Source organism: Ambystoma mexicanum, chromosome 7q (assembly GCF_040938575.1).
Source record: "Ambystoma mexicanum isolate Mex_15411 chromosome 7q, UKY_AmexF1_1, whole genome shotgun sequence".
Classification (NCBI taxonomy): Eukaryota; Metazoa; Chordata; class Amphibia; order Caudata; family Ambystomatidae; genus Ambystoma; species Ambystoma mexicanum.
The window spans coordinates 303,263,768-303,279,868 of record NC_090941.1 but is presented as its reverse complement, the minus strand read 5'-3'; the positions used below and the strand labels follow the sequence as shown (position 1 = coordinate 303,279,868).

At 48.5% G+C, this 16,101-nt stretch overlaps 1 protein-coding gene across 12 annotated transcripts in view; it reads right to left on the bottom strand.

The window, feature by feature from the left end:
- MYCBP2 (MYC binding protein 2) overlaps nt 1-16,101 on the bottom strand; it is a 3,160,061-nt gene that overhangs the window by 642,942 nt on the left and 2,501,018 nt on the right. For all 12 annotated transcript variants that reach the window (XM_069639721.1, XM_069639717.1, XM_069639718.1 and 9 more), the window contains one exon: nt 11,605-11,804. In XM_069639721.1, coding sequence (XP_069495822.1) covers nt 11,605-11,804 — 200 coding nt within the window. The remainder of the gene's footprint in view (nt 1-11,604; nt 11,805-16,101) is intronic.

The following is a 16,101-nucleotide window of genomic DNA, read 5'->3' as shown; positions in this document are numbered from 1 at the left end:
ATTGTGAAGTTATCTACCACGTCCCGTGTGAAGACATAATAAACCCACACACTTAGCACTTCTGTGTCGTTGTTTTGGATCTCCCCATCCCGATTATTTTGTTTATACCTCCCAATAAGACTGGCCTGGTTAGGATCCCTTTTTGGATTCTGGGTTTCTTCCCATTCCATACAAAGGTTACTAAATCCTTTTGTAGTTTTCTACTCATTTTCGGGGGGATCTCTATTGGGAGGGAGCTAATGGCATACTAGAGGTGGGGTAAGAGGGTCATCTTGAGTGTGATTATTCGTGCTAACCATGAGAGCTCCTGGGTATCCCATCTCGAGAGGTCCTCCTACAATTGTTTCCAAAGTGGTACTATGTTCTCCCCGTATAGTTGCTTATATTCCCGTGTTAGTTGGACTCCCATGTAGTCTATGGCCTTGGGTTCCCAGATCAGTGGGTATTGTGTCGCCATTCCTTTGGGTATCTCCTCTTCCTCGGTTATGTTTAGAGCTTTTGATTTCCCGTAGTTAATTGTGAACCCCGATACCTTAGCAAATTCTCGTAGTCTTTCTAGGGTTTTGGTTATTGATATGGCAGTGTTTCTCAAGAATACTAGGATATCGTCTGCGTATAGTGCTATTTTGTGCTCTGTCCCTCCTGCTAGCACCCCTTTTATTTCTAGGTCCTGTCTTATAGTTTGTGCCACTGGTTCCATTGCCATTGCAAATATAAGGAGGGATAGCAGGCAGCCCTGTCGCGTGCCTCTCCGAATTTGTATTGTTGTATTGTTGTGGTGGGTCTGCCATTGACTATGAATGTCGTTGAGGGGAGTTTGTAGTTTGCCAAGACCATTCTTATGAAGGTAGGGTCGCAACCGTATTTTTCCAGGGTTAGCTTCAGGTACGCCCAGTCTAAGCTGTCGAATGCTCTACGTGCGTCCAAGGCCGCTATAAAGAATTTCTGTTTTGTTTTGTTTCCTACTTCTATGATGTCTACCGCCCGCCTGATGTTGTCCTGTGTGTGTCTCCCTACAATGAATCCCGCCTGGTCTTTCTGAATTATTTGGGGTAGGATCTTCGCCAACCTGGTTGCTAGGATCTTTGCATATAATTTGGCATCGCTATTAAGTAATGATATTGGCCTGTAGCTTGTGCAATCTGTGGGATCTTTCCCTGGTTTGAGGATTAGGACTGTGGTCGATTTCCCCATGTCTGGCGTAACTGCCCCAGTTTCTCTGATGTAGTTGAAAAGGTTCGTTAGCGGGCCCAGTAGTTGGTTCCTGAAGGTTTTATAGTACCCATTCCCGAGTCCGTCCGGCCCAGGTGTCTTATTGAGTGGTAAGTGTGTTATGGCATAGCTTATTTCTTGGGCTGTTATGGGGACTTTGAGTTTCAGGTTGTCTTCTTCCGTTATCTGTGGGAGAGCTATTTTGTCCATGTATTCTAGTTGGAGGTGTGGGGATAGTTCCTCTCTTTCGAGAAGGCCTAGGTGGAACTTTTCCATGATGTCCAACTTTTCATCCTCTAATGTGCTTGTCCCCCCTTTTGGGTTCCTAAGGCTCGCTATGTAATTAGGGGTCTTCAGTTTGTTGAGTTTAGCTCGTAGGAACCTGTTAGCTTTGCCTCCGTGTGACTCTGTGTGCGTAGTAGGACTGTTTAGTGCGTAGTAGAGATTGTGCTGTGTGATCTGCCATGTGGGTTTCTAGTTGGGCTCTCACTTTTCAAAGGTTCCGTACTGATTTGGGTGTTTGTTTGGCCTCATGTTGTGTTTCTGCTTCCTTCAATTCCAGCTCAATTTTCTGTTTGAGCAGCTTTCTCTCCCGTGTGTATGCTGTAGTTTGTGATATGAATTCTCCCCGTTTTACTGCTTTTCCTGCTTCCCATATCACCCCCCAGTTTGTCTCGCCGTTGTCCTGAAAATAGTTGTTCAGCGCTGTTTCCGTGTGGGCTCTAAGGGTGATATCCCAGAGTATGATCTCGTTCAGTTTCCAGGTTCTATTAGTATGGGTTGCCTCTTTTGTAGGGATGCATTTTAGTATGACTGGGGCGTGGTCGGTGAGGTATTGTACGCCTATTTGTACGTCTTCGATTTGTGGGATGAGTGTGGATGAGATTAGGATCATATCTATCCCTGTGAACTGGCGAGTAGCGAGTAAATTCTTTTTCCGTGCCATGAAAGAATCCCCATGTTTCTATTACCCCTAGGTCCCTGAATAATTTGCCTAGCGCTTGTCTGTTCCTCCCATCTGCCGCAGTAGGGGGGAGGGTCTTATCTAGAGCAGGGTCCATTACGCAGTTAAAGTCTGCCCCTATTATTATTAGTCCCTCGCACCAACTACCCAGGTTCCGCAGGATTTCGCCCAGGAAGAGGTCTGGTCTGTCATTCGGGTCGTATAGTGCTATTAGAGTGTATGTTTGATCATGCAGGGTCCCTTTCAAGAACAGGAACCTACCCTCTTTGTCTCTGTGTAAGGCCTTTTTCTTAAATGGTAAATTAGCGTTTAATAGGACTGCGACCCCTCTAGTTTTGTTCCTCCCTTCTCTGGAAGCGAAGTACTGCTTAGGGAATGCCTTATGGGTCATGCGTTTCTCATCTATCGTGAGCAGGTGTGTTTCTTGCAGGAACACTATTGCGGCTTGGAGTTCCGTCAGGCGTGTCAGTATACTGCGTCGCTTCACTGGTGAGTTTAGGCCCTGTACATTCAGGGTCATGACAGTTAACTCAGGCATGAGTCTTGTGTGGTGGGTTTCTCTTCATCAGAGTGCCCTCTTATCAGAAATAAATGGTGTAGAGTGTGTAGTTGCGGACCATGCCCCAAACAAATCCCCTCAAAACTTAACCGAACCAGAACGATTATAAACTTCCAAACTTGTTTCACCCTCACAGTGGTGGGACCAAGGAGTCTTTGCGCCTCCTCCGGTGTCCCTCCGGAGCGTTGGGTCCCTTGATTCCCCCAGCGTCCCATTCGCCGGGTCATATCTAGGCTTGGTCGTGGGTTCCAAGATTCCCCCCCTAACTCCCCCTCCGCCCAGGCTTATTTCAGTCTCCTTTCTAAATTACCTTTTGCTGTGTCCTTGATGCGGTCATCGGTTTCTCTTCCGTTCCATTTCCAGGCCTCTAGGTGTTCTGTTCCTTGTTTTGTCAGGCTTGTTCCTTTAAGGTTTATCGCGGTTTGGAGCCTTTTGGTGCGGGTTCTCTTTCCTGGCGTCTCCTGGAGTCGGGGGACCATTCCCATCGTCTGGGTCCCACTAACTTTCCTGGTTGGCGTGTTTCTGTATTTTTCTGGAGTTCCTCTTTGTCTTTTAACTGCTGCAGGGTTATTCCTTCTTCACATGTGGAGATCCGTTGTGGTTTGCCCTCCCATGTAAATTGTAGTCCAAAAGGATATGCCCATCTGTATATTATTTTTTTTGCTTTCAGTGCTCTCATGACTGGTTGCATTAGTCTTCTTTTGTCCAGCGTGGATAGGGCTAAGTCCTGCAAGAGTTGGATTTGGCTGCCATTAATGGTGACTGGCTATCGTGTGCGGGCTGCTCGTAATATATCTTCCTTAATTAGCTATGAGGACATTGCCATGAGTACGTCTCTTGGCCTGGCTCCTGGGTCATTTCGCTTAGGCCCCACTCTATGTATTCTGTCGATGGATATTTCTTCTGGTGGAATGTCGTTGAGCATGCTGCTTAAGCACAGTTGGATTGTGCCTTTAAGGTCATTGTCCCCAATCGTCTCGTCCAGGCCTTTGACTTGTATGTTGGACCTTCGTGAGCGATTCTCAAGGTCCTCCGCTTGCAGTTCTAAGTTGTGTGTGGCTCTGGAGATCTGTTCTAGGAGGATGCTATTCTGTCTGACCTCTTCTGTTGTCTCTGAGAGGGCCTTCTCCGTGATGTGCACTCTGTCTCCAAGCTCCCCAATGTCTTTCTTCACCTTCTGGAGGGAGGATTTTAGTTCTTCGCTGATTGTGCACAGTTGGCTCTGGAGGGATTCCATCATTCTGTTCTCCATGCCTCTCAGGCATTCCTGCAGGTCCTCCTTATTTAGCGCCATGGTGTCGGTATTTGTTATGTCTGTTTCAGTGTTTGAGTCTTCTATCTTGTTCCTGTATTGTTTCCCCTCCTGAGGCTGTTTCCAATACAGTTCCAGCTGTCCGTTTCGCCCTTTCGCTGTGGATCTGGTTCTTGCTGGGGTGTTCTTTGATTTGGTGCCTGACAACTGTGTCGTGCGTCTGTTGTATGGGTGGTAGTATGGCTTCTTATTGTCATTCGGTGTCTGTGGCCAGCATGTGTGACCTTGGCTATGGTGTTCCTGGGAGTCACTCCTCGCAGGTTGGCCCTTCCATGGGGTATTTTTAGTTTGGGATCAGGTGGGTTCTGATCCTGCTATCAGGCCTTTCAGGGGCTATTGTCCTTTTGCTGTCACCCGCTGTGGTTTTAGTCGTGTTGCTGGGGGATCTCCCTTTCCCAGACTCGGGTCCCAGAGTTGGAAGGGGGGTTGAAGAGGGTTCCTCTGGGCGCCAGTTCCGGCCGCCTCTCCTGAAGGTAGACCTCTGCTTGGAGGTCCGCGATCTGTCTCCACTCCCCAAGTGTGTTGATCGGTGCTGGGAATCAGCTGGGTAGTTCGATTTGTGGTTCCGTAGGAGGGCGCTGAGTTTCCCCGGGGCCTGCCCGCTCTTGTCTCTCCAGTTATCTCTTTGCTCTTGTGCGGGGGCGTGGTGAGGAAGGGGTCGCTGTTAGGCCTGGTGGTCAGTGTTTTTCTTGGGGGGCGCGAGCCAGATTCCAGTATAGTGTGTCCAAGGGGGGCCACGCTGTTTTCGCTTGCTTTATTTATTTTATTATATATTGGGCCCACCTAGCCCCCGTGCAGGCCGGTTCACGTACCTTCCTGAGGCGCCCTGTGTTCAGTATGTGCAGCGGTCCCCGAGGCTTTCTCCGGTTCGATGTACCATGCTGCCGAGGTGCATTCAGGTTTTAGCAGGTTCTTATGTTCTGCTGGGCTTTCACCCTTCGTTGGGGGCTGCGGGCCCGCTGTATATTCCTTATGTTTTCCACAGCAGTTATGCCACCCATGTTGGGGTTAGGGTTGCTCAGAGCCTTGCTGGGTGTTGGGGTTCCCCCTGGGTTTGCCCGCGCAGTTCAATCCGCTCTTCTACAAGGGTGTTGTGGTGCGGGGACCGCCACCAGGTAGTAATGGGGGCTTGGGGTCGGTTCTTTCACGGGGGTGCGAGGGTGAGGGAAGGTTCCAGTTTGGTGTAGCTGTGTAGCCATGGGGGGGGCACGCTGTTTTCCCCTGTCCGGGTGTCCCCACGGCTTTCTTCGGTTCCCCGTTGCCGGTGAGCTTCCGGGTCGCGGTCCGGTTCTTCTCTTTTCTCGCGCTCTTCCCCGCTTAGCGAGCGTGTCTCCGGGGGGGGGGCTTTTACTTTCCGCTGGGGGTTGCGGGCCTGATGCGTGTCCTCCCCCACTGTTCGCAGTTGTTATGCCCACCTGATGTGTGCCGCCGGGTCCTTCAGCGCCGTCAGCTATAGAGGGCTCTCGGCTCTGTTCGGGGCTCTTGCCGTGTTGGTAGTCTGGATAGTTTGAGGGCGGGATGCGCCCGGATTCGAATTTTCAGTGTGTTTGGCGAGTGCGGTTTATGGCTGTTTTCTGCATTATTTTCTCCTTTATATTTCTCTGTTCGGGCGGAGGAGCAGGGATGTGCGTCCTCACAGGGTGGCGGCTATCTTGGTACCGAGAAATCAAAGGAAAAGTAAGAACATTCTTCAGACGAGCGCTTGAAGATAGACAGCGCCGCCATGTAACCTTTAATGGTACCTACTTGAGGACCCCTGTGGGCCAAAGAAAGCAAGACAGACAGAACCATGGGAAGGGAACACTGAAAAGGATCAACATTGTGTCCTCTGCACAACTCGCAAAACTTACAGCAACGGTACAGGGACTTGGTTGCCGGCCGCCTGGCCGAAAGAAACACCTCCATCACGTCATCCGGGAGATCCCAATCCTTATATCTCAACCTTTCAGAAACCAAGCATGAAGGTTGAGAGTCTTGACCTTTGGATGTAGAACCCCGACCCCCCTCTGGGTAGGGAAGAAGGCGTGGAGGACAGATGTACATCTGTAGAAGGTCTGGGTACCATGCTCTCCTGGCCCAATCCAGAGCAACAAGGATCATGTAGGATCCGAACCTCTGCAACCTCCTTAGCACCTGAGGAATGACGGGGACCGGAGGAAATGCATACAGAAGTGGGAATGACCAATCCACGACTAACACGTCTCCTAGAGCTCCTCTCGGGAGGAAAATCCCTTGAGCAGAATCTCTCGCACTTCCGGTTGGCACTGGTCGCGAACAGATCCACTTGTGGGGTTCCCCAAAGGGCGAAGATCTCCAGAAGGACTTCCTGAGCCAACTCCCACTCGTGAGAGATCGTGCTCTGCCTGCTCAAAGCGTCCGCCGCCGCATTCTCCTCTCCGGCCAGATGAACTGCAGAGAGTGAAATTCCTTGCTGGATTGTCCAGAACCAGAGCTGCATTGCCTCTCTGCACAACTGGAGTGACCCTACCCCCCCTTTTTTGTTGAGGTAATGCATGGCCACTGTGTTGTCCGTCATGATCAGGGCAAACTTCCCCGGCACAGACGGCAGAAAAGCCTTCAGGGCCAGCCTGATGGCTCTCCGCTCCAATAGATTGATGTGGAGTTTGGACTCCGATGGAGACCAATGACCGCTGGCGGTCAGATCGTCAGCATGAGCTCCCCATCCCATGAGGGAAGCGTCCGTCACCACCGTCACCTCTGGCCAAGGTTCCCAAAAAGACTCCCCCTTCATCAGATTCCCTTCGCTGGCCCACCACAAAAGATCCTGCGAGAGCAAGAGTGGAACGTGAACGGGATCCGACATCTTGCCTGAGAATTGGGACCACTGCATCTTGAGGACCCATTGCAGGGATCTCATCCGCAGTCTGACCTCTGGCACCAGAAAAATGCAGGATGCCATTAGGCCGAGCAACCTTAAGAATACGAAAACCGGAAGAATCTGGGCATGTTGAAATTGGTCTACCATTTGTACAATGTGATGAGCCCTCACCTTGGGAGGCAAACACTTCCCCAAGGACGTGTCCAACACAGCCCCAATGTACTGGAGCTGTTGAGAAGGTGTCAGATGCAACTTCTTGAAAGTGAGGGAGAAGCCCAGCTTGTGGAGGGAGCGGCAGGTGAGACTGAGATGATCCAGAGCTTGCTCGGGAGAACGTGCTCGGATCAGCCAGTCGTCCAGTTAGGGGTAGACGTGAATCCCCCCTCGCCTGAGATACACTGCCACCACCATCATTAGCTTGGTGAAGACCCTCGGGCGGAGGTCAATCCGAATGGCAGGACCCGAAACTGAAAGTGCAAGCTGCCAGCCGCAAACCTCAGGTACTTTCTGTGCTTTGGATGAATCGGCACATGAAAGTAAGCATCCTGTAGGTCCAGAGACACCAACCAATCCTGAAGTCGAAGGGCCTGAAGTACCTGAGAAAGAGTGACCAACTTGAACTTGTCCTTCTTGAGGAACTTGTTCAACCAATGCAAGTCCAAGATGGGTCTCAGTCGCCAGTCTTTCTTTGGAATCAAAAAATATGAGGAATATCATCCCTTGTTCCTCTCCGCTACAGGCACTAGTTCTATAGCACCTTTCTCCAGCAGGGTCAAGATTTCCTGCACAAGGAGCAGATCCAGAAGCATCAAAGAGAGACTCCCCGGTGGATTGATGTAAGGCTGCTTTAGGTAGGAGGCGGTAGCCGTGGGCTATTGTCTCCAGAACCTACGCATCCGAAGTAATAGCTCGCCATTCTTCGAGATGCTGAGACAGTCTATCCCTAACCGGCGAACAATGGAACATGGCCTCATAACTGTTTTGGAGCGGCTGTTGCAGCGCCTGAAGGCAAAGAGGCTGCTGCTTGAGCGGCTCTGGCACGTCTATTTCCCGGAACACCACGGGTACTTTTTCGTTGACCCCTTTGATTGGCGGCTCTTCTCGTACTACCAAAAGAGGAATAGTAACAAAAGGAACCTCCCCTCCATTGTTGTCCCCTAGGACGAAAAGGCGGAGGTTGACGCGCAGCTGCACTCAAAGATTTAGCACCATCTTTGGAGGTCTACAACCTCTCATGGCTCTCGTCAGCCTTGCTGCCAAACAAATGAGAGCCATCGTACATCCAGAGAAAAACCGAAACCACGCAAACCTGTGCATAACGGTGCTCGCAGCCATGGACCAGCTAACACTGTCGGCCGTGTACAGCCCAGACTGACGGGATTCACACATGGCATCCTTGCCATCCTGTACGAGAGCAAGGAACCCATCCCTTTCTTCCCCCTTGGGAATATGCTCAGCTGCTAGAGAGACGCAATTCCACAGAGTGTGTGAATATCTTGCCAAGGCACAAGTGGAGTTGGCTGACTTCGGCGCCATACTCCCTGCAGAAAACACCTTGCGTGCCCAACCATCGAAGCGCTTATCGCCACTATCAGGAGGGATGGTAGGGTACACCGCCTGCCTCGAGGTGGCCATAGCCGCCTGAACCACCAAACTCTCAGGAGTGGGGTGAGTGGATAGGTAGCTGGGTTCGCTACTGGAAGGGTGGTATTTTTTAGTTAACGACTTGTTAACCACCGGAAGAGAATCCGGGGTCTGCCAAGCAGCCGCCACCCTTTTTTGCAAAGTCAAATGAAAAGGCAACACAGGGTCAGTGGACGGACCTTGATCTAAAATATCAGTCAAGTCATCCTGAACAAATGCATCCAGAGGACTAGACCAACCAAGATACTCAGTAAACCTAGCCATCAGCCTCCTATAAGAGGGCTCAGCATGAGCCTCCACCTCAGGAGATGTGTCCAAGCCACTGGCATCATTTAGTGATTGACATAACTCTTCCAAATGACTGTCCCCGGAAAAGACAGGAGACACATCAGGCTCAACAGGGTCAAACTCCAAATCTGATCTCTCCTGATAGATGTCATCCAGAGGAAGAGGGAACTCCTGCCTAGGGACAACAGTGGGTCTGGAATTCTGAACAGGCTTCACAGACTTGGATTTAGCCTTCCTTGGAGGATCCACATTACCAGGGACCTTCATTGGCAAATTTTGGCCAAGTGGCCCTGAAGGCGTCGAGGGCGCCGACGGCTTCGGCGTCGACAATGGTGCCGAAGGCTGGAGCAAAGGCAAAGCACTGACCTCCGTATCCGAAGAGCAAGGCGCTGACGGAGTCGACGCCGACCTCAAGCCCTTACCAGATTTCTGCGGTTTCGCCAGGAACGAAGACCGAGACCTGGACCTAGCACGTCTCTGGCGATCAACCTGAACCTTGTCCAAACGGGACCTCGAAGGTTCCTGATGAGTATCACGCTGGGGACCCGGGCCCGGAGGTGTGCAAGCTTCGGACTGATACCGCTCCCTGCCGGCTTCTTCCAAAGGCGCGGACGGAACTGTGCCCTGGGATTGAAAAATCTCCAGCATCTGCTCCCGGAGGGCCTCCTATTCCTCAGAAGTCGAGGATTTAGTGGGACCAGCCACTTTCCTCACGGCACCATCATCCGGCGAGGACAAGGAAGGCGACCAGTGACACCGCTTCTGGGGGTGCCAAGACGAGGAGAGTCACCCCTCGAATCGTCAGTGGAAATCCCTTTCCTGTAACTTCCCCTTATGCTCCCGCAAGGCCTTAGCAGTCAGCGACTGGCATTTCGAACAGTCGTCGGTGTCATGATTCTTGCCCAGACACCACAAACAAATGCGGTGCGGGTCCGTAATCGATATCTTAGACTTACAGTCCCGGCAAGTCTTAAAGCCAGACCGCGGAGTCGGAGGGATAGACGAAGAAGACATCCTCAAAGAATACACAATGCACGACGAGTTCTCGAAGCAAACACGTTTGATGAAAAAACTGAACTCGGGCTACGGGCCCCGTGCGTCCTATTAATAAAACCCGGTGACGTCACCCTCGACGGAGGCTTTTGAGGGATATCGACCCGATGCCATCAACGCAGGACGCCCTCTGCCGAAAAATTTCCGAAGTAGCACAGCTGTGGCCATTACATGTCAAAGATGTGGAATACGTTGGAGGACACAATCCATTTGAAATACAGTTTTAGAGAGAAAGTAAAATAGTTTTTTCTTTTACCGAGCATTCCCAGCCTGACGACGCGGAATATTCATGAGCATGTAAATCCATGGAGAAATGAAGAAATAATTCTACCAACTTTCTTTCCTAATCCGCATTCTGACCTGGAAAGGACCCTTCACTGTCTAGATCCAAGAAGAACGCTAAAGTGTTCTCTTAGCAGAACTAAACCATTCCATACATTGGCTGCACCATTTATCACATTTGGAGGCACATCCCCATGCGCTGAGGCCTCCAAGCTCCAACAACGAGATGGATGGTGGCAGCTATTGCATAATCTTACTCACATCAAAACAAACCTTCCCTTCTGGTCTTTTCTCACACATGCTGTCAGGTCAAAGGCATACACGATAGCTTCTCAGAGACATGCATCGTGGGATGTAATATATAAGGTGGCTACTTGGGGCCACTCAACTTCAGATTTATGCACAATTGCTTAGACATTAGATCCAGGTCAGACACTGTTTGGCCAACTAGTGTTGAGAAACTTGTTTGCGCAATCTGCACTGTAATTAATCCTCCTCCTATTTGGCTAGGTCTATTGTAGTCATCCATACAGTATGGAGGAAAGGGGATGGGATGTAGATGTAAGAAAAAGTTGCTCATCGCAGTGACAAATGTAATCCTAGTGCATAGTCCCCTTTCCTCCATTCGACCCTCCACCCTTGCAGCTAAAAACAAAGGGTAACCTAAGCTGTAGACTTACATCTGACGTTTAAAAGTGGGACTGAGGTGATGCGCTGGAAGGTGGGGCTAGCATAGTGTGGCCATGGCCGAAGCCACGCCTCCACATGCTTTAATTTAAAGGCAAAATGCACAAAAAAGGTTCTGGTCCATCCCTTTGCAGGAACGCTCATACAGTATGAAGAAAAGAGGGCTATGAACTACGGGTGCATTAGTCGCTACGGTAGAAGCCCAGGTTGTGAAAGTGAAGTGAGAAAAGATTGTTCCCACAACTGGGCCCAGATAGTGCCTTTGTTGGAACTATAAGGGGAATAAACTCTTTGAAGGCTCTGATCAGTACATGGGAGTATGCCAGGATTGCCCTGGGAAAAATTATTTGGAACATAAGCTTGCGGTCCAAGGTTTTGTAGCAGTATTGATGAGCCTGCTGAAGCAAAGATCAAAGAGGTATATTAAGGAGAGGTCAATTGTACTCTCGCCTGGGGAGCTAGCACTTGCTTTATGTCCCACTGTAGAACTAGTTTTACAACTTTGGTGAGTCGGATAGCATCAGGTTAAAATTGGGATGGAAAACCATCTTTGGGTCTCTGCAATCAGTCAGTTAATGGATGACAGTGGCAGAGTGACTGGATAATGTGTAGGTTCAATTCTGAGAGCATTATGGCATCAGTGTGTGAAAACCTTTTTTGGTTTTGGAGGACATCTGAAGACGATTTGAACAAGATCCTGAATGCATGAATTGAACAAATTGAAAAAAATCAATTAAGGCGTCACAATATTTATTTCAGAATACCTCCATTGCGAATACTCTGCAGGCAGATTTTCTTAAGGCTTGTTTCATTGCTATTTCCAGCCCTTCAAGATCATGGTGCTGGATAACAAAGGCTAGGACAGGCCACTGGAAATTTCTTTCTCCTTTGGAAAGCGAGCTGTGAGCAGATATTAGTCGAGAAAGTTCAGGTGATGGATGTCTCAAGAGGTTAGATCCTACTTCTGTATTTGGAAATACAAAGAGAATGAACATTTTAATATGGCATTTTGCAAATATACAGAAAAGAAAAATGGCTAAATAAAATATTGAGTCACTTTCAGCGAAGAACACATATGCTGCCTAGCATTAGAATCTGCAATTTCAAAAAATTATATTTTTGATTTTAAATGAAATTAAATAAAACTGTTTTAACACTGTCTGCATTTGGTAACGATAGCCAAATCAGCATTTGAATGTTCAGCAGAATATAATTAATATAGAACCGTATTTTTGCAACAATACACACTTATGCGAGCTTTAAGTACATGCAATTGATAAAAACGTTCAATGATCTATCAATACAAAAAATAAGATATTTAAACAAAACTAGAGTAAACTTAAATCCAGAGCCTGAGTCTTGGACGAATCTGAGGATGTCGTCCCTTCTCCATTACGGGAAGACCTTTCCCATGGGGCCATGGCGGTGCGTCCACAGTACAATAGTCACCCTCTGGGTGGTACACCGAGGGAGGATCACATGGGTTGGAAATCCCCCTATGGGATTTGGGACGATCACGACCAGAGAAATTGGTATCCCTCCGCTTCACCATGTCCAACTCCTCTTCCGAATCCTCTGCCCCCTCCCTGGATAGTGCTAATATGTATTACTGGCAAGTTAGCCAAACTAACCTACATGACAACAATGAGAAATAAAGACGTCCAAAGTATTATGCTTGCAGCTTTAAGGTTGATACTGTGATGAAAAAGATAGCAAGGAGAACAAGGATTGCTTGTGCAAAGCCGAGCAAGCAGTCTAATTTTTTTTAGCCCAGGCATTGGCTCAAACGAATACACCAGCCCGACGCGTGAGTTCCGAAGGAAGCCAGTGTCAAGGCTGGAACTAACGCGCCAGAGAGACGTGAGAGAGGTAGAGATGCCCCCAAAGAGGAAAGCAAGAGACTTATCCTGACAGACGGCTTAGCACGGAGGCGACAGAGTGCACATTTCCTCCACCTGCACACATTCATGGATGTTGTAGAAGGCCCGCACACAGACAGCAATATCTAAATGATTTTGTCATTCAAATCACAGTCACTGCTCCTCAACCTCTCAACAGCTGGGCATAAAGGCTTAGACCAGGCTTGTCCAACCTTTTTGAGTATGGGGCTGTGTCATGAACATTCTTTCGCCAAATTGGCTGGCAAGACTAATTGAAATATATTCCAGGAGACGATTTCGGATAAACAAGCAATGCCACTGAACATTGGCATCAATGACATGACAGGAAGACATAATGAAATGGACTGCAAATTTGGTTAAAAATAAAAAAAATATATTTTAAAGCAACAATGAAATTGTAGTGTCTCACATGTGCATATTGAGTCATTACATGTCACATCCAGCTTCTGATGTCTCACTAATGGCATCTAATGTCAGATAGTACCTCATAAGCCTAGTAGAGCACCGTGGGTAAGGTGCAGTATCAAGTGGAGGAGCTGCCATGAAATGTCAACTGCAGCTGCAAAGGCCTTACTAACGGCATGTAATGCTGGTAAATGCTGCACATGCCTGGCACAGCCAACATTTGTAAAACACAAACTCACACTTGTTGTGTCATCGCACAGTATACCAAGTGGCGATTATACTGCCTCAGTAATGTCATTCAATGCCAGCCAATGTCACATATATAGGCCAAGTGCCAACTCAAATACCTCAATGAATGCCATATAATTCCAGTTATTGCCTCATATGCCTGTTAGATTTATCATATGTAAGGAACATCCCCACATGTGCAACTTCTGCTATTATATGCCAAATGTAGCCTCAAATGCCTCAGACAATGACTTTTGTCAGGGTGTCTCATAATAATTGTATAGACCCCATAGGTAAGGTACACCTCGAAATGTCCAGATGCTTTTATATATATGTCTCAGCACCTGCCACAGTTAAATCAAATACTTAGCCCCAAGTACCATTGACCTTTACTAGTTAAATTACATGACGCTGCCAAGTGCCACCTTCCAGCCCATCTGTGCATATCAAGAAGACCCTCCCTTTCAATGACTGTTCTCTCTTCTGCGCCAGTTATAACATCATGTTGTCAACCCGCTAACATGGTGTGAAAGTGAAGAACGGTTACCACCACTTGTCCCATCACCAGCCATTAGAAAGATTCTGTGAGGAAAAGGGAGTGGGAATTACATAAAGTAAACATGGCTCTCTGACCCATGTTTACCTTCTCTTTTACAATGCTTGTGGGCCAGAGAAAACAGTTTGGCATGCAGCATTGTGGCCCCCAAGCAGCAAGATGGGCAGGCCTGGTTTACACACTGTTGGTTTCGGTGGATCACCCGTCCACCAAACTGAGATAATAGGCCTACCCTCAAAAGAAAGCCCCTGATAGGCAGGCGGTAATCTCAAGAAGGTCCAGGTACCACGTCTTCTGAGCCCAACACAGGGAAATCAGGATTATGCAAGATCTGAGCCTCTTCAGAACTAAAGGGGGTGCCTGTAAGGAATGCACTGAGGAGTCTGAATGTCCACTCCACCAGAAATGTGCCCTCCCTTCAGAGAAAATTCCCTTGAAAAGAAAACTGTGCACTTTCAGTTGTCTTTTGTCACAAACAGAACAACTGGTAGGGTTCCCTTAGGGTCGAAGATCTTTGAAAGGACCTTGTGGCAAAGCTCCCACTTATGGGAGATAGAGCGCCGCCTGCTTAGGGCATCCGCCACACCATTCTCCGTTCCTGCCAGATGCGCTCACGAAACAGATGTTGTTCTCCAGAACAAAGAACCAAATCCACATGGACTCTATGCACAAGGGTAATCACTACACGCCACAGTGAGGTAGTGAATGGACACTATTAAGATGGATTTCTAGAATCTGGCCTGGCGGACAGATTTTCGGAGGCCACCCTTGTTACTTTGAACAGAGAACCCGGAGATTAGCCAACACCCAACCAAGGTAGCACTGGGGAGCAGTCACGGCTATTCTCAGGAGAGTGCCATTGGGGTCAGGAGCCTTTAATGAGTCCACATAATAATTTGATTTCGACAAGTAAGTATCAAAATACAGTTATGTATGCTAGGCCTTCAATACACACTGGAAAATGAAACTAGCAGGAAATATTGCACCATACCCTTATAATAAAATATATACATAGGTTCATAAATGCATAAAAAAGTCACTTATTCAACAAGCAAACAAGTATATTAAATGCAGTAATGATGGAACCAAGTCACAGATGAATTTCCCTAACTTCAGCAGTTCAATCTCGGAGAAGAATGGTGCATTTTGCCCAAAAGTCACAGGAGCCACAATGTTTCTCACCAGAATGGAGTCTCTGTAGGTAAGTTACAATTAACGTGTGTTGGTGATGGATCAAAATACTTTTCAACAATTCTACTAGCCAAGTGAACTGTTCTTTTGTATTTCAGGAGTTACTAACAAGGTTTGATGACCAAAGGGCAGTGGAGAGAAAGGTTAGGAAACAAAGGGACTTATTCCCAATGTTAGCCTATGCAGCACAGGGGGGAACACATGCTTTGCATTTACTTACCCCCCCCCCCCCCGACTCTGATTTTCCCAGATGACTTGACGGGTCTACTGACGGTCACTAGAGGTTGTATTTCCCACTGTTCCGGGAGAGGTGTCCAGGAGATGCGGGTGCAAGGATTCTTCCAGTCAGGTCCAGATGCAAGATGCAACCCATGGCGAGGAAGAAATGCAAGATTCACTGATGCAGGCCTGTTCAGGACACTTCACAGTACGGGGGAAAAGCGAGTTCCAGCGACGATCTCTGCACAAAGGGGACGACTGGCATCCTTCCAGTCGAGGTCACAGGAGCTTTTCTGGTATAGGATCCCTTGATGCTGGGATGCTGGAATTCAGAGGGAAGGCACCTTGTGGCACGATCTGGCGACTACCAAAGTTCCAGGTGCAACCACAGAATGGCAACAGTTCTAGTGAGGTCGCCTTCGAGAGAGCTGGTCAGTCCACCTGGTGGTCCAGGAAAACTTCCGAAGACTCAGGACAGCTGGATCCTCGAGAGGGCATCGAGACTGGTTGGTTCCACCAGTCCAAGGGCTTAATCACTGCTCAGGATATTTGGAGAAGAGGTAGTCCATCAGGCTTCACTGGGCCAGACGCAGGAAGGGATGCTGGGCCTCTTCAGGATTCTTCTTTGAATCTTCAGTCAGCTGCTGTTCTACAAGGGATTCTTGGTTCTGACACTGATCTGAAGAAAGGGCTGCAGGAGTCCTCTTCTTATCCAAAACTCAGGCTGGAAGCAAGTCCAAGCCCACCAATGGTAAGGATCT